We start from the raw sequence: 22,800 nt of genomic DNA, 5'->3' as shown, positions 1-22,800 counted from the left end.
TGGGTCCCTCTTAGCCATGGGACCACAGATTTGGCTGTTCCTTCTGCCTAGAGCACTTTCTTCTATTCTGTCTCCACTCAAGCTTCCTTTTCTAGGACAGTGGTCTCTTCTTTGAGAACTAGCCAGGCTCCTCCTTAATACTAAGAACCACAATACCCCCTTGAGAAGGTCCGCGATGGGCTCCTCATTCTTTGTGATCCTGGGCTCGTTCTCTTCTCTCCAGTCATTCCCTCCTTGAGGACAAAGGCTGTTCTTCTTCTGCTTACTGTTCATCCAGGATCTGTATGTTAGTTGACATTCAGCAGATAATCTGTTGAATCAATGACTACTCATTCAATCAGACTTTGGAAACCAGAACACACATATTATATCTCATGTTGAAATTTAAGAAAGAAATTGGCAAGATTGGAAAACGAAGGATTTAGAATATTCAGTCTTCTCTCAGTCAGTGAAGTGGATGAAATTCTCTAAATCAAGACTTTTCAGCATTTGAAAGAAACCTCTGTATATGTGAGCATGATTTTCAAAGCCAACATTAAATGCCTTTAAAAGAAATAGGTGATTTCTACCACACCAGAGAAGTCTTTCTCCCAGCAGAAGCTCTTAGAGTGAACCAATTATAGACAGTTTCAAAAAGTGCCAATTAAATCCATCAGCCCTGGCTGGCACAGAATTCTGGGTGTGCACTGCTCTAAAGGAAGACTTTTTCCTTTTTCCAGTTGAGTTGGGTGGACGGTCAGTTAGTGATATAGCAAGGTGTTTGCCACCCCTTGTGGCTCATAAAGGCTCTGACTGGGTGCAGCTGGTTTTCCCTCTGGCTTGTTGGTTGAGCCAGACTCCTGGCTGAGGAAAGTGCTCTCCAGGCCTGGCTACAGGCCTTGAGAGCCACCACCTGAAAGCCACATCCTGGTTTCTATGTTTTCTGAGCATTTCCTTTTGGAGTCTCGGGATCTGGAACTCTTCTTGGTGTGTATTTCATATCGTGCCCCTGCTTAAAGGAGAACCAGGCCTGCATGGTGAAGGGCCACCAAGAAGAAAGGAAAGGGGAGGAAGTCTGCGGCATGGTAGAGCTGTCTGTAGAAGGGCTGGGGAAGTGGTTCCTGACCTCCCCGCCCACACTGCCCCCATATTTCTGCAAGCAGCCCAGTTGTGCCCAGTCTGTTTTGCTTTTTTGTGCCAATACTGGGCCTTGAATTCAGGACCTAGCCCTAAGCTTTTTTTTTTCTTTTTTTCTTTTTGGGGTCCAGTCGTGGGGCCTGAACTCTGGGCCTGGGCGTTGTCCCTCAGCTCTTCAGCTCAAGGCTAGCGCTCTACCACTTGAGCCACAGCACCACTTCCGGGTTTTTTCTTTTTGCTTATGTGTTGCTGAGGAATCAAACCCAGGGCCTCATGCATGCAAGGCAAGCGCTCTACCACTGAGCCACATTCCCAGCCCGTCCTAAGCTTTTTATATGCAAAGTTAGTATGCTACCACTTGAGAGACAGCTCCATTTCTGGCTTTATTGGAAATAAGAGGCTCATAGACTTTCTTGCATGAGCTGGCTATGAACCTTGATCCTCAGGTCTCAGGCTTCTGAGTAGCTAGGATTACAGGTGTGAGCCATCAGTGCCTGGCTTTTCTTACACCCATGCCGGGTGTTTTTCTTAGATCAGTGGTTTTCAAAATGTGGCTGGAGGCCCAACAGTAGCAGCAGATGGGGAGTTTGTTAAAATGAGAAGTCCGCTTCTCCCCCTACCCCAGTGGGCTGAACAGGGCCCTCTGAGATGGGATGTGCAGCTGAGTTTTAAAGAGTCTGGTTGATCCTGGTGATGAAGGCCAGGGTCTTAATGGTACAGTTTGGGACCTCTCTCAGGCTTACCTGTAGGCCTTCAGTCAAATTTTATCCTAATTGAATTTTTATAAATAGGCCTGTCAAGGAGCTTTCAGTGCAGATGTTTGTTTTTAATAAACAGAACTAAAGTAACTTTCCTGGCAGTAAAACGGGATTTCCATTAGCTACTTCTCGGCCTAAGGAGCAAACATCTTGTCTTCTTACAGCCTAAAGGCTGAGGTGCACTTAGGCTAGGGGCTGAACATTGCAAAGGCATGGTGTCTCCTCTGCCAGCAACTTTTTTTTCAAGACCCAAGAAGTTGGCAAGCTAGAGCTGGAGAAGTCAGTCGGAATCCCAGCTGTTTCCCAGCAGGTGATTGGGCAAGTTGTTTAAACTCTCTGAACCTCTATGTGGTTGTTTCAAACAGCCCTAAAAGTGCTTCCTGAAGGATTTACTTGGGGAATTGTGGGAAAGTGAGCCTGGTCTGTGTGAGACACAACAGGTGCACTCAGGTAGTCTGCTTTCCCAACTCAGAACATGCAAGCTTCTAGATCCTGCAGCCCCAGATTCGGGCCACTGCTCCTTACCCAATTCCCAGCACCTTAATCTTGCCAAGGAAGAAAGGAGGCCAAGAGAAAGGCAGAACCAAGGCTCCTGCATTCTGCCCTCCCCACCACAGCTTTTCCTGGGGCTGCAGCCTACCAGGCACCAGGAAGCACACTATTACCCACAGACCCATCACAGGACACAGAAAATCAGGTAGCCCTTGTGGGGTTTTCTGGGATGACACAGAAGGGCAGAAAGTAGCTGAAACAGTTTCCCATCTTGCAATCCCAAATCCTTCTGTACCTTGCCATGCCAGAGGAAGTGGCTTGTGACCAGCCTGTGGGCTCTAGATGGACTTTATCTTCTACAAAAAAGGATGAGGCCAGGCCTCCACAGGAGACTGTGGAAGTTCTATTGTTCAATTGAGTAAAGCATCCCTGAGAGCGCATCTGAAGACTCCTCTCAGGGCTGGAAGGTCTGGCACATGGTAGAACTATCCAGGTAGGATGCTGACACCTGCAGATCGCGCTACTCACACCAGCCACAGTGTGCCTGGGGTCCAGGGCAAAGACAGCTGTTTTAGAGATAAGATTTGGAGATGAGTAACTTGCCCCATGGACTAACCTAGGTCAGAATTAGGATCTGAACTTGGAGCTCAGAAGCCATACTATGGGCTTTCATATGTTATTTGCAGGTCAGCCTTTTAGACTAATCTCAGACTTCTCTGCCTTGCAAAATGGGAAGAGGTGCTCACCGTTTCAGGGACACCCATTAGAAATGCAAGGCTGAATCAAGATATAAAGGGAATTGTATGTCAGTTATGAAATCCAGCAGTACTGGGCCTGGAACGCCACGCCATGCCCTAGAGCTGTAGGCGTTGGAGGCTGCAGCTGTCCCCTGGACTCTGAAATCAGTGTCAGCTAATGGGTTGTGTGGTCTGGAGATGCCTAGAGGCACAGCTGCAAGGTGATTGGGCTCTGCTAGTAACCTCCCTGTAGGGTGGGAGTTGCAGCAGCCACCTCCAGAGGATAGTCAGTCCAAAAAACTGAGTGGCTGAACATCAGTGGCTCACACCTATAATCTTACCTACTCAGTAGGCTGAAATCTGAGGATCACGGTTTGAAGCTAGCCCGCAGGAACGTCGCTGAGACTCTTCATTTCCAATTAACTGCCAACAAGCTAAAAGTGGAGCTGTGGCTCCAAGCACCCACCCTTGAGCACAAAAGCTCAGGGACAATGTGCAGGCACTGAGTTCAAGCCCAAGACTGGTGCCAAAAAAAGGTGACATTAAAATACCACCAACCTAGCATTGTAAGTGAACCTGAATAGGGTAGTGAAGGACTCCAAGAATGCCAAGCCCTAACCTCAGCATGTATTTTCCCTTTTCCTGTACCTTCACGGCTTATTCAGATTTATCAGTCTTATCTAAAAATGTGAACATTAGGAATCCCTAAGACGTGTTAATCTCAGATCCCTAAGCCTATTTAGGTCCATGTTTGGAGAAAATAGCTTTCTACCACGGAAAAAGTGGGCTGGCTTAAAAACTTATTTAGCACATTTTTTTTGGGTTTTCCCAGGAAAGTGCTCAGAGCTATTTACAGTGGTGAGCTTCCTACTGACTACTGACGGTGCACCTGCTTTCCCAGGACTTCTGCGGCCCTTCACGGCAACATGAAAATGAGGGCTGCTTTACTTTTTATTTCCCAACCCCTTTTGAGACAGGGTCTTGCTGTGTGGTCCAGGCTGGCATTAAAAATCATGATCCCCTGCTTCTGACTCCCAAGTGCCAGAATTACAGGTGTGTCCCACCATATTTGGTTCCTTTCCATCACAGAACGTCTGAGATTTAATAAGTATGTATTTGGGGGTAACCACTGTGGTGCAGTGTGAAGCAGAAGGAAATGACTGTGGTGGGAACTTAAAACTGAAGGCCCTGAGTGTACTGCCGGTCACTGAGAAAAAGGCCAGGGGTGGAGTTGGGCCTCCCCTAGGCAGTTTTGCTGGAGGACTTTGATAAGACTCAGGTTCTTGCTAGGCTGTATTAGTAGCACTGTGACCTTGGGTGAGGGAGCTCTGTTGGCTTCCTGTCACATGGAGAAATGCTTAGCTGCAGACAGGTTCCCTGGGAAGCAATGTCTGGGATAGATTAGGTGGTAGAAGCTTCTAGGGAGTGCCCTTAGGATGGAAGGGTTAGGAGAAATGAGCCTGTGCTATTGTTGTGACCCCCAGGTGCCACTAAATGCTGGGATGGCTTTTCAGAGCCTAGACAAGATGTGGTGGTGGGAGGGGGCTGGCAGCGGCAGCAGATGGGGGGAGGCAGGAGGACTTCAGTCCTGCAAGGGAATCTGCGCAGGCCAACACAGAAGTGTCTGTGCCACGTTGTGCTCTGCCTGGCTCAGGTGAGCTGGGGAGAGAATACCAGCCTGATCTTGGTAATCCTCAGCCCTCAGGGAACAAGATTTGCTACAATTCTGGCCCTGAGTCAGAGAGGGGTGGAGGTTTCAGGGTGGGGGTGCAGCCTCGTAACCCCTTGTCTCACCCATCAAATGAAAGCATTTTGGGATCGCTTTCCCAAGGGGCCCATTGGGAAAAAAAACCCAAACCAAAAAAAAAACACCTTCCACCTATACCTCCACAGGTCATGGAAAGCATAGCGTGGGCCTGTGGGCTGGGTGTGGAGTGCTGGGATTGTAGTTTGGTGCTGCTGAGGGAGTCCTGGGACTGGAGGTTGCTGGCAAGACCCATGGTTTTAGGTGCGGCTCTAGGTTCATGGAGGCCACGTTTACTCATCTCCATCCTCCCCACTTCTAGTTTCAGTGGCGATTCTCCCGGGATGAGATGCACAGCAGGCAGATGAGGAAATCCAAAGGGAAATTCAGAGACAAACGACACACAGAAGAAAACGAGAAGAATCTCGAAGACCAGTTTTCCAAAGGTGGAGACATGGGAAACTGTGTGTCCGGTAGGCAGCGCGAGGGCGGAGCCTGCGAGCTGATGACGGGCCCTGTGCCGGAGGCCAGGGGAGAAGGGCAAGGTGGGGGCACTGTGCAGAACGGTCCTGCGGGTCACAGCAGGGCCCCAGCAGCCCCCCAGTGCTCTGATCCCACAGAGGAGGCTGAAGTTACTGCAGAGCTCGCTCCAGTGGAGGGAAACTGAGTCCTGGCACTCTGCACCGATGCTTCTTAAGCTGGCAGACCCCAGGCCTCTGCCCAGCTGGTTTGCCCTGGTGTTCTGTGTTACCCTTTGGCTTGACCTCTCCCTGTGAGCTCATCTGGGCCTTCTGAGGGCCGGTCCCTGATAGTTTTGGTTTTTGCACATCCATTGACCTAGTGTTAGAATGAGAGGTCAGGTTATTTCTTCTAGACCTCAGGGCTGGAGGCCCAGCCCAGCTCCCCAACTCCTCCCAAAGGAGGCCTGGACCATCCAGTGCCTGTATCACCCCTAAAGCCTTCAGGGCAACTTGGGTCAAATCCATGGACATTTCTGGCTGTTCTTCACTCTCCTAGCCTGCCAGGCAGTATCCACCGCCTGACTCAGTGCAGCTACTTGGAGACTCTGAACAAGCCTTGGAGCCCCACGGCTGCCCTGCTCCACCTAAACTCTGCACTCCCAAATGCTTTGGCAAAGATGACATAGGAAAGGGTGGCAGGCAGCCTCCTGCTTCTCTCAAAGCAGTCCTATAGATATTGGTAACCTGGAAAGGGAGCGGTAATTCTGTGTGCACCTGCTCTTGCAGAATGTTCAAGAAAAAGTATTGTGTTAGTATTAATGCCAAAAAAAAAACTTTTTTAAAGATTTTGTATTCAGCACATCTTATGAACGAACACACGTTCCTGTCATTTCAGGGCATTCAGACTGGCTGGGTGCCCTTGTTCTGTGCTATTTTAATCAGTGTATCATTGGCCAAATTGTTACCATGTATGCTGTGTCTATCACGTGTTTATATTGTCCAGAAAGTATTGTTTAAGGCTTTAAGTAGATGCATCTGGCAAACCTTGGAGAGAGAGAATGCCATTGTTTTGGCGGAAACAACAGCCTGTCTCTTCTCTTTCTTGTTTAGTTACTTAAAGCAATAAATCATCTGAGTTTAATGCCTTGTGAGTAGTATTTCCTATGTCACAACAGAAGTGTTGGCCTAGTGGCTAAGTTATGTTAAGTCTAGAACTCCTGGCTGGCTGTGTGATTCAAACAGGCTCCCACAGAGAGCGGCAAAGCCAGGTAAGCAAGCTGTGTTTCTGTGCTGAAGGAAGATGGAAGGTAAAACTCAGCTACTACCCGGTGAGAGGGGCACATGGTGAAGACTAAATATCTTTCAGTATGATCCAAGAGTCCCATCCATTTCTAACAAGCTTTTAAGTAAATTAGCCAACAAGGCTAATCTTTCTCATTTGGAAGTTTATTTAAAAATTCACTTCTAATATATAGTGGGCAGAGCAGAAAACTATTACAGTCATACCCCTCAGTTCATCCCTCTTAACAAATCCTCACCCAACCTACCTTCAGAGCTGAAAAGGGTACAAGGCCCAGTTCAAAGATACACATTTTTTTCTTTTTTGGGGGGTGGGGTCCGGTTGTGAGGCCTGAACTCTGGGCCTGGGCGCTGTCCCTCAGCTCTGCAGCTCAAGGCTAGCGCTCTACCACTTGAGCCACAGTGCCACTTCCGGCTTTTTTCTTTTTGCTTATGTGGTGCTGAGGAATCGAATCCAGGGCCTCAGGCATGCAAGGCAAGTGCTTTACCACTGAGCCACCTTCCCAGCCCAAGATAGACATTTTTAACATGACCTTTTACACAGTTATACTTGGTCATTAATAGGTCCACACCACTTTGATTTTTATGGTTCTGGGGATCAAACCCAGGGCCTCATGCATGCTAGCAAGCTCTCTACTTCTGAGCCACACATTCTGATATAGAAGTTTAGGGAGTGCTACACTGAAAGAATATGCCAGAAATAAGAGGTGGGAACAAAAGCAACTGAAAACGAACAAGTTTTGTCCTCCCTTGCCTCCTTCTACTCCTGTCAAGGTGGCAGCAACCATCTATGGTGAAGGGTCTCACCCACATGGCAGCACCTTGGAACCGCAGGGGTGAAGGGGCAGAATTACAAAACAGTGCTGCCTAGCTATGCATCGGGTCCCAGTGCTACGAATGGATGGTGACACCTGGATGGGGAATGGCTAGTCTGGGAATGGCCCAGGAGATAAGGTGTTTTGTTTTTAAAGCTCCCTGGAAGACTCTTAAGGTGCAGCTGAGGTGAGAAGCACTGACCACAGGATCTCCATGAATGTGACCACGTTTCGTTCTTCGTGAAATGAAATGCTTTTTCTAAATGGTCAACAAAGGCCCTAAAAGTATCACATATACATTGCAAACTTAGGAAGGACGGGGGATCCTGAATCCTGTTTTCCAGTGCTTGTTCACAGGCTTTTTGTTCTTTGGTCAGTCGTGGGGCTTGAACTCTGGGTCTGTGTACTGTCCCTCAGCTCTTCAGCTCAAGGCTAGCACTCTACCACTTGAGCCACAGCGCCACTTCTGGTTTTCTGGTGGTTTATTGGAGATAAGAGTCTCACAGACTTCCCTGCCTGGGCTGACTCTGAACTGTGATCCTCAGATCTCAGACTCCTGTCCTGAGTAGTTAGGATTACAGGCTTGAGCTGCCAGCACCTGGCTGTTCACAGGGTTTTTAAGGTCACTGTTGGAAGAAACCTCAGGACCAAGTAAGCACTGCGGGCATGGTGAGGCAGCTTTGGGGTCCTTGTCATGGTGGTCTATAAGGACCCAGGCGGCTAAGGGAGGTGACCAAATTGTATCACTCAGACACCCAGGCTTTATTCTGATTCTTCCACTGGGGAAGTCTTTTAAGCCCCTCTCCACCTCCAGAGAGATTCAGGAGAGGGCAGTAAGGGAAGGAAGATGAGTTCTTAGCAAATATGCTTGAAGAAATGGAGATATATGCTTTTCATTCAGTGCTCAGGACAACCATGACAGAGTAAATGCCATGTAAAAAGCCAGGAAGGTCTTCTGTACCTAGTCTATATGTATGATCTCACTTTTAATTTCTTTAGTCTCCCCAAGCATGAGAAGGGGCTAGAGGCACCTTACTAGATTTACATGAGCTTTAGGAAGAGGTGTGTAAAGTGCCAGGTCTGTGCTGAGAGTAACATGTGACAGAGACTGGTGGTCTCTCCCTCCATCCATGGCCTTCTACACTCCCTTGCCTATTCCCAATTTGAGACCCATGACCGCAAGTTCTGGCCATAAGCCTGACCAGGTCCCCAACCCTTCACTTCCAACAGCCTTGGTACTAACTACTCAAGATGAACCATGACAGGGACATTATATTAACTACTGTGCTAAACCACTGAAATGTTGCTTCTCTTTACGAAAGCACAGCATGCCCCATCTTAACAAAAATGCCACAGTAATAATTAGTCTTCATTTAGGTGGATAGTGGTTATTAAGTAATGAAAAGGTAAAGATCTGTTGGGCTCCATGTCTTTATCTTTCACATCTCAAAATGTTCAGACTACATCAGAGTTGCTGAGGCTGGATGGGAGCAGATTTAAGAACAGCGGGAGGTAGGCTAATTTTACTTCATATGAAGCACATTCTAGCAGTGCACTAATTCTAAGCAAATTATCTTTGTGCCACACGCCCCTCAGCAGTGGCAGCAATGATTAGCTTGGTCAGGTTCACCCAAGTCCATCTCACGGAATCCATTTTGGTTGAGTCCACAGCTAGTGTTGGGGGTGACATTGAAGGCAGCAACACTATCTGAGCTCTGTCCCCCTGGGCTAACAGCATTTGGGATGAAGAGGAAGGGGGAAGAGTGAGAATAACTGGGGTAGGTGGGCAACCAAGGGCTCACTGCAACCCCAGCATGAGCACAGCAGGGTGCACCCTGGTGACTGGCTCTCTGGCCTCTCTGTGACCCCAAAGTTACTGATGCAGTCTCCCAGGAGAGGCCGGGCTTCCTGTACCTGACTCGGGTCTGGAACAGGGAAGTGTGTGCATGTCAGATCTCAGGACGAGAGCCATTAGGCTGCTTGGCAGGGATTCTGAGGTGGTTGTTGCCAGAGTAGGAAGCAAAGCAATAGGTTCTTGTTGATAGCAATTGTTTCTGTAGTCAGACCAAGAAAACTAAGCCCAGGTACAGGACAGCTGCCCCTCAGAACCTGGTGGTTCTTGTCTCCCCCCCGCCCCACCCCCCAAGTCTGGTATTTTGCTCCAGCAGGCCATGGCTGCTTGGCAGACCAAGCCCGTGTGGGCATGAGGTGTTTAAATTCCTACACCACTGTGCTAGGTGTGAGAAGACAGCCATCAGAAGGGCCTCATGACCCATGGGGAAGCTTCCGGTCCTGTGGGAAGTCAATGCCAAGCCACCACTGTGTCAAGCAGCTCCCCCTCTCCCGCCCCCCACCCGCCCCACCCTGCCCCGGCCCCAGTGATGGTGAGGAGGAGGCATAGGCATGTGTGTGGTGCGATGAGAGAACAGGCCGGGGGGGGGGGGGCACTGTACATGCTGTATAGTACATGCTGTACTGCCCGGGGAACTGCCCCATGGGCAACACAAGCCAGCTAGAACTAAGCAGGAGATGGGGTAGTCACACAGAATCAGGGAGAGCACCCAGTGTCTTCAGTTGTGCACCAGTGCCAGGACCAATGGGTACTTACACAGAAGGTTCCCGGGATGCCAGCCACAAGACGAGACCGTGGTTCCATAGCTCTTGCTCACAGGGGTGCTGAATCCTGCCCTTGGGATGCAAGACTAAGGTGGCTGGGAGAGAAAAATGCCCAGCACTAGTCAAGTTCTACTCACTCTTGCCAGCAGCCAGTCCTGCTCAATCCCTGTCCACTACAGCCCTAAAAATCAGGGGAAGAAAAGCCCCTAGCTACTGCTCTGTCCCCAGGTGTACACAGCTAGGGGGAGTCTGAGGTCCCCTTGTAGATGGGCAGTCCCACAGTGACACAGTCTCTGCTGTTTGAGTGCACATGTGGGCCCTACCATCAGTTACCCCTTCTTGACTTAACATGCCCTGCTGGTAAGATTGGGTTTGCACACAATGTCTCCAACTCTTACACAGTCCATATTGTGTAAACTTAACTAATCACAACCAAGGAGGCCATGGGCAGATTGCATTATGGCAGCCAGCTGGAAAATCTTCACCTACAACCCTGCTCCAGAAGAGAGCTACTTACCGAAGACACCATCCCAACAAAAGCCCCAATCTCAACAAAGGAATACACGAAATATCAAAACAAAACAAAACAGTAATCTGACACTTTCTAGAGATGCTGGCTCTAGTAACAGATTCCAAAGATACTGAAATTGTTGAAATGTCTAATGCCTGCTTTCAGGCATTAGATGTCAATAGCATTAGATGTCAATAGCAGCTCAGTGAATCTGGAGAGCAGTCAGACAAATAGATAAGCTTAACAAGAAAGGCAAGGCAGGATACGTATGAGATATTAAGGGAGATGAGGTCCTGAAAATAAAGAGCTCAACAAGTCAAATGAGTTCAGTACAAAGTCTCAGCAGAGCTTGAAGACAGAACTATCAAAAATAATAACACTCAGGAAAAAAAGAATGAAGAAAGAACTCAAGGTGTTTGGCACATCATTGAATGATCAAATATCCACATTATTGGACGAAATGAGTATAAAAATACAACACAAAGAATCAATGAAACAGTCGGTTCTATACATTACTACTCATACCACATAGGACAAAGTATTGTTAGGAATTATTTTGGAAAACTACATGCTAACAAATTGGAAATTTTTGGGAGTCATATGACCAACCAAAACTGAACCAAGAGGATATAAAAAATGAAAAACATAAGCAGACCAATAACAAGTAATGAGATGGACTCAATAAAAAGTTCCAAAACAGAACAGCCCAGGACCAAATGGCCTTACTATACCAAGAAAACACCAAATGAAACCTATAGACCAAAATCCACAAGGAACTAGATGTGAAAATTCCTAACACTAGCAAACCAAATCCAATAGCACATCAAGATCTTATACAGTGATCAGCTAGCTTCATTCCAGGGAGGCAAAGATGGCTCAACATAAACTAATAACTGTAAAAACACATCAAAATAAAGGAAAAATCCTATCATCCCAATACATGCAGAAAAAACATTTCACAAAAAGCAGTGTTGGAGGTACCAAAATTACAGACAGAGCTAGCAGTAAAAACATCTTGGTACGACACAAAGATAGGCCTAAGAACCAATAGAACGGAAGTCCCAGAAACAAACCTACAGGCATACAGCTATCTTAATATTTGACAAGGGAGGAAAGAGAATGGAAATAAATCCCCCTTCAAGGAATGAATGATGGTGGGAAAACTGGAGATCTACATGCAGGAAACTAAAACTAGATCACTAGTTCAAATTTTAACTAGATCAGTTCAAATTAGAGCAAAGACCTCAAATGTAAAACCCAAAACCTTAAAACTATTACAGGAAGTAAGTAGTAAGACCTTACTGATAAAGGCAGGGACTTCTTAAGTACCAGGGGCTCAGCTAATCACAAAATTGATAAGCAGGGCTGCATCAAACTAAGAAGGTTCTACATGGCAAAGGACTTCGTTAACAAGCTAAAAAGACAGCCTAATGTCAGACAATGGCCTAATATACAAAGAGCTCAAGAAACTAACCCCTCAAAGAATCAACAACTCAATTTGCAAAGAAATGGATGGACCTAGAAAAATTATCTTAAATGAAATCACACTTAGACAAAGGATGCATGTGTTCTCTCATATGTAATTAGATCTAATTTGTAAATATACAAGTAAACACAGGGTCATATGCAAGTGTACACAAATGTATTAACTGAAGTATCATATACGCATGGGAGAATTCAAATGGTGTAGCTCCTTAGAAAAACTAACTTGCTGTCCAACACAATGAATATCAGGAAGCAGGTACCGATAAGAGGAGGGAGGGTCAAGGGGCTGGGATAATATTCAACGCATATCCTAGGAGACTAGGAAAATTTTAAGAAAGGGGTTGAGTTGGGAGAGATTGGGGAATGATGAAAGGGATGTTATCAATCATGATGCATTGTACCTATAAACTGACATTAAAATTTCAAAAAATTTAGAAAAAGCATTTGACAAAATGTCACAATAAAGCCCTAAAAAAATATGTATAGTAGGTTTATCTCGCAACATAATAAGGGCTATACATTATAAACACACAGCCAGTATCACAGGGAAATAAGACTAAAAAAGAGACCTCCTGTGGCTAGGCGATTCTATTATTTAAATGTCCCTGATACCCAAAGTGATCTACAGAGGCACTGCAAACACCAATGTCATTCTGGGAAGCATGTCAGGACACTCAATCTTCAACTTCACATGGAAGCACAAAAGACCCCCAAGTAGTCAAAGCAATCTTGAGAAAAAGAGCAAGCGAAAGATAATGTAATACCTGACTTTGAGATACTACAGAGCCATAGTAACTCAGACAGCACAGTCCTACCCCAGAAAAAGACCAATAAACCAATGGAACAGAATAGAGAATCCCACATAAACCTATATACCCACAGCAAAATGACTCAGTAGTTTCTAAAATGTACATTCAGTGAGGCAACAGCCTCTTCCACACATGGTGATAGGAATACTGTCTATGTGCAGAAGACTGAAACTTAACCCCAATCTTCCCTCCTTAGTGTAGGGAAGACCTTAAGTGTATGATCTGAGATTTTAAAACTATGAGAGGAAAACATAGAGGAACTCCTTAGAGGTATTGGTAGGGGCAATGGTTTTCTGGATAAGAGTCTAAAGGCCTAGGGTGGGGGAAAAAAAGCAAGACTTGACAAAAGAAATGACATCAAGCTGGGCGCTGGCGGCTCACACTATAATCCTAGCTACTCAGGAGGCTGAGGTCTGAGGATCCTGGTTCAAAGACAACTGGGGCAGGAAAGCCAGTGAGACTCGTATCTTCAGTAAACCACTCAGAAAACCAGAAGCGGTGCTGTGGCTCAAGTGGTAGAGCACTAGCCTTGAGGTGAAAAGCTGAGGGACAGAGTTCAAGCCCTACAACTGACGAGAAAAAAAAAAAAAAAAGGAAATGGAATCAAATTTAAAGCCAACGCACAGCAAAGAAAACAAATTCATTCAAAAGAGGACTAGTATTCATACTTTACAAAATTCATATTAAGGCTGGGAAGTGGCTCTGGGTTTGATTCTTCAGCACCACATAAGCAGAAAAAAAAACGGAAGTGGTGCTGTGGTTCAAGCAGTAGGGTGCTAATCTTGAGCTGAAGAGCTGAGGGACAGTGCCCAGGCCTAGAGTTCAGCCCCCACGACCGACAAAAAAAAATTTCACACTAAAAAACAAAACCTCAATCCACTTAAAGAATGAGAAATTATCTACATACACTTCTTCAAAGAAGAAATATAGTCAATAAATATATGAAAAATGTCAATATCAGTCATCAGAGTTATACAAATCAAAAGAGACCATCTTATCCCAGTCAAAATGGCTATCACCAAAAGCACATACAAAAAAAGGCTAGTAAGAGTAGTGAAGAAGAACTGTTACTCACTGCTGATAGGAATATAAATTAGTGCAGCCACTATGGAAAACAACATGGAAGTTCCTGAAAAAAAAAATCAGAACTGTCCTACAACCCAACTAACCCATTTGAGACTATACATCTGATGGAAATGAGGTCATCTTACAGAGGGTACTTTCATGCTTATGTTTATGGGACCCTGTTCTAAAGCTGACATGGAATTAGCCTAGGTAACCATCATCAGATGATAGATATGGAAAACATGGTGTGGTGGTTCATGTCTATAATCCCTCTTATTCACAGGCAGATCAGGAAAATCAGTTTGAGCTAGTCCAAGTAAAACCTTAGACCAATATTACATGTTCTCTCTCATGCGGAATCTAGACTGTATGTAATATATAGTAATATATATGCTATACTATATTATATAGACTATATAATATATATTACTATATATATTATGTATAGAGTGAGAGAGAGGGAGAGAGCATATGCTAGGTGCTGGTGGCTCACACTTGTAATCCTAGCTACTCAGGAGGCTGAGATCTGAGGATCACGGTTTGAAGCCAGCTTGGGCAGAAAAGTTTGGGATTCAGAGAAGTCTGTGAGATTCTTATCTCCAATAAACTATTCAGAAAACGCCAGAAGCAGCACTGTGGCTCAGGTAGTAAAAGTGCTAGACTAGCCTTGAGCAAGAAAGAGGCTCAAGGACACCACCCAAGCTTTGAGTTCAAGCCCCAGGACCTGTCAAAAACAACAATGACAACATATATATCTATATATATGAGATGACTTACATGAATGTACAGCAGGAGGTACTGTTTTGGAGGTGTCAATGAGAGGGGAGAAGGCAAGGTTAATATGATCCAAGTACTTCATACACATGTATAGAAGTGGAATAATGAAACCTGATTTAAAAAAAAAACTTTATATACACATACGGAAATATCATAATAAAAGTTCTTTGTACAATTTTTAAAAAGGAAAAAAGCAAAACCCCATCTAAATAAAACAAGCTGAGTGTGATATTACATGCTTATAATACCAGCCATGTAGATAGGAAAACTGCAGTTCAAGGATGGTCTGGGTAAAGCAAAACTCTACCTAAAAAACACACTAAAGTTAAAAAGGCTTGGCTCAAGTGGCAGAATACTTGCCTATCAAGTGCAAGGCTCTGAGTTCAAATCCGAGTACCTCAACAAAACACACACACACCAAACCCCCCCCCCCACACACACATTTGGAAACTATGAGAGGGGTGGAGGAGTTGCCTTAAAGTTAGACCAGTGATTACTAAGGACTAGAAAGGCAGGGGCTGGTTGAGGATGGAAAAAAGGCAGATGGGTATGACCAATGCACACTGGTGTTTGCAGGGAAATTATCAAAATGGAACCTATACATACAATTAGTTTGTTAGTGAATACAGATACCAAAAATTTACAGGAGTTAATATAAGGAACAGAGTGGGGGATCCAGGAGGGAAAAAATCTGTCTGTCTTTTACTGTGTGACCCAGAAGCAGTCCCGAGGGAAGTACTGAAGGTTTGATAAATGTTGCTGGGCAACTGGAGAACCTCGTGGGAAAAGCTAGATCCCTATCTCACATCAAACACAAATTAATCTCCAATGGATTAAACATTGTGATTACCAAAGGAATATGTACTTTAAAAAGCCAAGGTGAAAGACTGATATACATGAGTATATGCAAATTTAGAACTCTAGTATAAGAACAGAATTCAGGGACTAGTAACAAACTAAAGGTTTAAGTACGTGCAATATATAAGAGTAGACAAAGGATCAGGGCTTTTTTAAATAAAGAATCACTGATCTGTAACACATCATCAAAGTGCACATACAGCAAGACAACATTCTCAAAAGAAACACAGCTAAAAATCGAGGTTAAAAAATGTAACGGAACAATCAGAAAACTTAATTTTAAAAAATCAGCTTCCATCCAACTAGTTAGCAAAAAGATATTTGAAGACAAGATGTCTAGGGTTAACCAGAAATGGGCATTTTCATACTCTATTAGGGTATAAATGGTTTATGCATTTTATAGGGCAATTTGGCAACAACTAGCCATTTTTTAAAATCTAGAAATGATGCTTCTTGTGATTCTTAGGAATACATATACAAAAAAAAATCATATAAACATGTTTGTTAACTGTTACATTGTAATAGCCCCAAAGTGCAAATAACTTAAGTATCCATTATAGAGATGCAGCCAAGTCCATTATGGCATATGTGTACTATCTGGAGTGTACGAAGAGAGCACAGACAGCTGCACAGGCATGCAAGGTTAATACAGCATCAACTGATGAGAAGACGCCTAGCAAGCTCTTTACTGAGGTTCCTGGAAATTCCAGGCATGGGATGCAGTGGGGAGAAGGGACTTGGGCATTTTAGGGTGTACATTTTCATATGCCCAAGGTGCAGTAAAAGAGGCCCACCAGGAGAGGTTCAAAGGGATGAGGTTAGGGTGATGGGCTTCTGCACAGTTGAAGAAATCAGAGCAGACAGATCAATGTGGCTGGCCAACAACTAAGAAAGTGAGGAATTCAGAGCAAAAACATTTTAAAATGCATGCCTTATTTGAGGATGGGTTAGGAGATATCTTATATGTCATCACCATGCTGACAGCTTGTGCGCATATCAGGAAAGAGTAATATTAAAGACATCTCTCTATTCTCTCTGACAATAGCACATACTACCTTGAGTTTGATTTAAAATAAAAATGGCCTTTAGGTTAAATTATCAGCACATGATGATCTCTAATACCTAGGAATGAAGGAAATTGCTGTTTTCTATTCAGAAAGAAAAAAAAAAATCTCAGAAATGCATGACCTTGGCTTGACAGTCATGACATGCACACATGTATTTGGACTTGCAAAGATGCATTACAAACATGTGCGCCTACAGCTGTGCACCCAGTCATCACATCCTCCTGGAATACTGTCTGCAGAGCAAGGGTGCAACCTTTCCCATGGCCCCACCTTCTCTGTACCCACAGGCTACCATCACTTCAGCAACTTGTCCAGGGCTGACCTACAACCAGAAGTAGCTACAAAACTAATCTTTCCCCAGCGCACCTCTACTTTCGGTCCCATGGAAATGTTCTCAGTAGGGAATTCTCTCGTTGTTTTGCAACCGTTCTCACCATGTTGTCAAGACTGGTTTTGAATGTCTGGGCTCAGATGGCCAGCCAGCCTCCCAAGTAGCTGAGCCATCATGCCTGGTCTACAACACACTTCCTCATAGAACATTTAATACTGTATGTATTGCACTTTCCTGTCCAGTGTCTACCTTGGTGACAGTGACACACAGGAGATGTTCAATGACTGACAATTCATCATTCAACAAGGTCTAGAAAACTCTGTTCCCTCCTCCTATGTTAGCAGACTTCTGTGGTGGAGACAAAATATCTGCATCCTCTACTTGGGCCTCACCTCCCCAACAGCTGGGGCCTGCGTCTGTGAGGGACACTTCACAGTCAAACCGCAGGAGTTCCACTAAAGGACTGTCACAGGTGTTCCCACAACTAGGCCTCCATCTCTTCCACATAAGTAATTAATAGTACTACAACAATATGACAGTACTGTTTGTTTCTTAATTTTGGTAAATATACCATGGTTATGCTAACACTTTGGCTAGCTGGATGACAGGAAGAGAAGAATTCTGTATCTCTACACGTCTTTAAGTACAAAATTAAAGTTTTGAAAACAAAAACAAAAGGCAATAAATGGCATTTTGAACACTGCCTTTTCCAGCTACTAGTCTACCTTTTTCCTTTCCGTCCTAGAAAACTTCCTTGAAACTATCGTCTATGCTCATTATAACTTTTCTTTCCTGCCAGTTCTTCCTAAGCTCACACCCACCCACGTTTACACTCTCACCATCCAGCTAACAAGATCAGCAAGGCCTGTTGACAGTCACTGATCACAATGTCTCGCTCCTGTCAAAGCAGCAGCAGCCTAGTCAATGTCTGTTCCTCCTCCAAGCACTGTCTTCATTAGGGGATTCTCTTCCTCCTGTTTATTAGGGCACTGTTTTGTAGCTTTTTTGAGCTCCCAAACCCCAACAATCCCTACTGCTTAGTATGCACCACTGACACTACTGAGATAACTTGAAATTGACTGCAATGGACGAAAGAAATATGGCACTTAAAAAATCCCACTGGTCATCTTTAGAGGGTGGTAAGGCACAAACTCAGACTACAGTAATTGACAAATAAAAAGAAAGAAAAACATTGATCCTGCATCTTTTTCTTACCGTTTCAGGGTTTTTGAGGTTGTGAGGAAAGGATCAGGCATGGATCCATCCTAACAACATTAAAAGTGGGAGACTGTGTGTCTCACATGATACGAAAAGAAGTACAAGCTGGCCAGTGGCTCACACCTATACTTCTAGCTACTTAGGAGGCTGAGATCTGAAGAATCGTAGTTCATGGCTAGCCCAGGAGAAAAGTTTGCTAGACTCCATCTCCAAAATTAACCAGCAAAAAGTAAGACTGTTGCCATGGCTCAAATGGCAGAGTGCCAGCCTAGCAAGCATAAAGCCCTCAAACCACAGTACTGCCATTTAAAAATGAAAGTACATACACTATTTGACAATAAAGCCTTTAAAATAACCTTGAATCTATGTCTAAGTAACTTCTAGGTTAATTACCAGTTAACATAAAATACAGCATCATCTTAATGGCCGTGGTCTTGAGGATAAGTAAGCTAGGTTCAAAGTATGGGAACCTACAGGACAAAGACACCAAAGGGGAAAGTGCAAGCATGTGGTGAGGAGGAGGGTGACACTGATACAAGAAACTCAGGACGTATCACCTCATGTCACACGTAGACTCTCACAACAGGGCATCAGTTACTGCACCTACAGATGACCCAGCAGAACGAATCCTGATGCCAGTTGAAGAACTTACAGAAACAGCAGAATGCTACATCACTGCAGCTGAGGGGAAGTAGGGGAGGAGGACACACTCTGGAATTTTTCCATGAGGTTTTGTTTTGTTTTTAAAGTGAGATCTACTGACTTAGACCCAGCGTCCCAGGGACCATCCTTATGTGGAGGGCTCCACACCCATCCTGCCTAGGAGAAAACACCTAATGGTAAGCTACTTGGGGAAGACCAAGTACATGCTTGGTCTTTCTAGTAAGCCCTGCCCTGTGTCTTCACTCTGAGACACTCATGTCTGCTGTCACAAGGAATATTTCCATAAACTCACAGTGCCAAAGGGTTCTTAGCGAGTTCCTTAACCTGGCTCATCTGCTCTGGGCAGGCTTTTTCATATCAAACTTCATGAAGGACCTACCATGTGCAGAGCACAGTGCTAAACAAGACAGGCCTCTCCTGATATGAGGGGTCTTTAGCAGAGTAAATCTAGCATCCTCTCTGAACAGGATGAGGAGGAGCAAATGAATGGTGCCCATGGATGCTCTGCTAGCATTCTCCACACATGGGATCCCATTTGATCCCGGGAGCCCTTCGAGGAAGGTGGTGGTATTACCACCCTTCCATGTGTGGTTCCAAATGTGTGATTTCCAATGGGGCATAGAATAGTCCAGGGATTTGTTTGGCATCACTGACCTTGTAGGTGATACAGCTGGGATCTGAACTCAGTAGTCTGGCTCAAAGGCTCTCTCCAGTCTCGAGCCACTATGTAATAAATTCCAAGCCCCACTGACTGAGGGTCACTCAGCTTGAGTACCAAAGAGATGTGGACAGGACTGGCAGCCAAGGGCAACAGGCCATTCTTGGCCAGCAGACCAGAAAATGCTATTCAGTTCTTAGTGCCAAATGACAGAGCTGAAAGAACACCACAGGCAAGCAGCGTTTGTGACCTGGCCCACCCCAGCAGCTCACACTTGGTGACAGGGAGTCAGCACAGGGTGGCAGGTAGAGCTGGGAATCCCAGGCTGGTGTGGTGACCCTTGCTCTCTGACAGCATCAGGCACACAGCATGGTGCTGGTCAGACGGAGGCAGTATCCCTCTATTCCCCCACTGCTGTGAGGCCACCCTGCACCTCCACTCCCAACAGGCTCCCTGCCAGCTGCCTTCACTAGTTGTCAGAAGAGCCCCTTGCTTACCCCACCCCTGAATCTCATTGTGTGCTTCTACACCTTGAGAACTCAGCTCTAAAGCCTCCCTCAGCCAGGGCACTTGGGGGTTAATGTATTTATCTGTGGCCCAGAACTTCTTCCAGTCCCCTCACTTCTGAAATTCAGTTAGTCACTTGCCAGAATGGACTTCCCATCAGGCCAGCTGTCCCCTTCTCTCCCTCCCACTGAATTCACATCTGGAATCTAATAGCCATGTGCTGCACAATGATGTTTTGGTCAATGATGGACTGCATACTTAACATCAGTCTCAAAAGATAATGACTGCCTGGCTTTCCAGGTTTGTGAAGTATGCTCCATGATATCCGCACAATGACAAAACTACTTAATAGTGTGCATCTCAGAAGATATTCCAGTCAGGGAATAGCAAGTGGTACATGACAAGAGCTGACCAACACTTTCTGCTTAAACTTGCCAAGACACAAAACAGGGCAGAGGCCATAGTGGCAATGCCAGCTGTCTGCAGATGCCCTGAACTCACTCAGTTTAAGCCCAGAGCTCCTGGGAGGCCCACAGACATAAAGAGGAACAACAGATATAAAGAGTAACCCATCTTCTTGCTTCAGCTCAAGAATCATGTCAACCTGGTCTCCTAGGTCTCTAGCACTGGTCTGTCCTTTCCAGGCTCCATTCACATTCCAATGTTCTCCAGGTTGATATAAGACCCAGCACTTGCTTGACCTCAGTTAGTTCATGAATTTCTTTTGGATTTTTAAAAACCTAAACAAAGATAAACAAGAGCTTGAGTCTGCTTTTTAGCAGTTTTCATCAGAGCAGCCTTGAGATCAAATGTCACCATTCTTTCTGTCCTACCTGGGGATTGCCTCCTTTCCCTAGACAGTGAAGACTTAAAATGCTTTCTTCATTCAGTGATTTGTTACATACTTGCAGATACCAGGAACAACCCTGGAAAAGGAAGGAACTAAAAAGCAAAGATGCAGAACTGGGAAATGGCTCTTACCCCCGAATCAATTCTTAGCAGGTTTCCACGGTCACCAGCCCACCTACCAAGACAGACAACAGGGAACATAACAGTCACCAACACCTTTGTCTCTAACAGGAAGCTGCCTCCCACAGTGGGGCAGGCAGCCAGGACACAGGAGCGGCTAACAATTACCATGCACATTTAGGCTATTTATTACCAGGAAGCAGCACACTGGATATTCTGCCCCTTAAAGCAGTTTCAGACCATGATAAAAGTACACTGAGACATTAAATATGAATTTTAAAAATAAAGAATATATTTAAATGATAAGTTCAATGAACATAAGGTATATAAACGGCTGCCAAATAATTTAAACACTTCCCACAAAAACTTATTATTTCCCATGATTAAATATACACATTTCATTTTCCTCTAAGGGCAAAAGGAAAAAAAAAACACTGTAATACCCAACTCAGAGTGTATCCTGAGATAATTAAACAGGAAATTAGAAGAAAATCAATATGGTAAAAAAAATAGTTCGATCAATAAATTCTTCCCCAAAAGTTTACATTTAAGTGTGGTGCTAGGTAGCTTTTCTTTTATTCACCAGTAGTCACTTCAGTCCTAAAGACAGCTCAAGTAGAGGTAGATGCTATTAAATAGTATCTCTTACTCTCCCAAATGGCTGTCAGTCTTCCCGTTTTGTTGCTTGGCCTGCTGCTACCACCACTTCTCAAAGCAAATGTGTTCTTTGGGAACATGGTTGTTTTCTAGTTGCTTGGAGAAAAAGTCTGTCATTGGAGGTGGGCCACAAATATAGAACAAAGTCTCTTCTGAAATATGATCTCTTATCTCCTTCTCTGTTATTCTTCCTTCTACCAAAAAATAGAATAAACCCCAATAAGGCAGACATGTTTGTATCTTGAAATACAAGGACAGAAGAAATAAGCAGTGTTTATTTGTAGTAATTTAAGCTCAGTGACTCTCCAGGCTTCCTAAACCTATCACAAGCAAACAGCAGTCTTTAGAGAGGACCAGCTTCCTTACTCGTCTTCAGTTGAGATGCAAAACTACACACCAAAGTAAATAAACTGTTTTACAAAAGTCCTTCCAAACAGGAAACCATGAGTAAGCTGAATGACCATTAATGGCAAATGGAACCCATGCAGCCAGGGCTGAGTATAATTTTTTGGATGCACACTATGGTGATGATGTAAAGGCCTACTAAATAGAAAGAACATTCTTTCAATATGGCAGGAGGAAATCTGCATATAATAAGTAAATCCAACTAATATAGTTCTTCATTGTTTCATGATGAATCATCTCTCAATTCCCTTGGCTGTTCCCTGGCGACTTCTAACACTAAAGTAACTGGTGTGCCCATCATATGTAAGTGCAAAGATAGTCAAAACATCTTTGGGGACTCACCCGTGATGTATGGCTTAAGGTCCGCACCGATTTGTGTAGTCTGTTTTGTAACATGCAAACTGCACGCAATCTTCTCAGGAAATTCATTTACTAAATCAAGGATATTTTTCTGGAATGTCAAACATAGTTGGTCACACTACAATTTTAGAAAATCAAAACAGATGTGCAAAACCATTGACGCCGAAGCTCAACTCCCATTCTGCACACGTCTGCTGCTGTTTTCTCTACTTCAGGAGATGGGGTTTGCAGCCTGGCAGGCCAGAGATTCAGAGCACAGAGGCTATCTGGCTTTAGCTGGAATCTGAATATGCTAACAAGCACATTACTAACTCTCAGGGAGTGTTTTCTTTTCCTTTTTCTTAAGCATTGGCAAATTAACAGCAGTTTCACTGACCACAGTTGTCTTTTAACTGTTTCTGTTCCTTTGTTCATTCATGCAG

At 44.7% G+C, this 22,800-nt stretch overlaps 2 protein-coding genes across 6 annotated transcripts in view; one reads left to right on the top strand and one right to left on the bottom strand.

Moving 5' to 3' along the window:
- The window catches only part of Rftn1 (raftlin, lipid raft linker 1), a 220,220-nt gene extending 213,771 nt beyond the window's left edge, over positions 1-6,449 (top strand). For all 5 annotated transcript variants that reach the window (XM_042680088.1, XM_042680089.1, XM_042680091.1 and 2 more), the window contains exon 10: positions 5,170-6,449. In XM_042680088.1, the coding sequence (XP_042536022.1) occupies positions 5,170-5,514 (345 nt within the window). In that variant the 3' untranslated portion in view covers positions 5,515-6,449. The remainder of the gene's footprint in view (positions 1-5,169) is intronic.
- Positions 6,450-21,226: 14,777 nt separating this feature from the next.
- Oxnad1 (oxidoreductase NAD binding domain containing 1) overlaps positions 21,227-22,800 on the bottom strand; it is a 39,030-nt gene continuing 37,456 nt past the window's right edge. Inside the window, exons 8-9 of the mRNA XM_042680135.1 lie at positions 22,361-22,469; positions 21,227-21,807 (exon numbers count right to left, since the gene is read on the bottom strand). Coding sequence (XP_042536069.1) covers positions 21,653-21,807; positions 22,361-22,469 — 264 coding nt within the window. The 3' untranslated portion in view covers positions 21,227-21,652. The remainder of the gene's footprint in view (positions 21,808-22,360; positions 22,470-22,800) is intronic.

The sequence above is a fragment of the Dipodomys spectabilis genome, unplaced genomic scaffold, assembly GCF_019054845.1.
Source record: "Dipodomys spectabilis isolate Male_0828 unplaced genomic scaffold, ASM1905484v1 ptg000054l, whole genome shotgun sequence".
Classification (NCBI taxonomy): Eukaryota; Metazoa; Chordata; class Mammalia; order Rodentia; family Heteromyidae; genus Dipodomys; species Dipodomys spectabilis.
The sequence above is the reverse complement of the archived record's forward strand: the minus strand, read 5'-3'. Positions and strand labels throughout refer to the sequence as shown.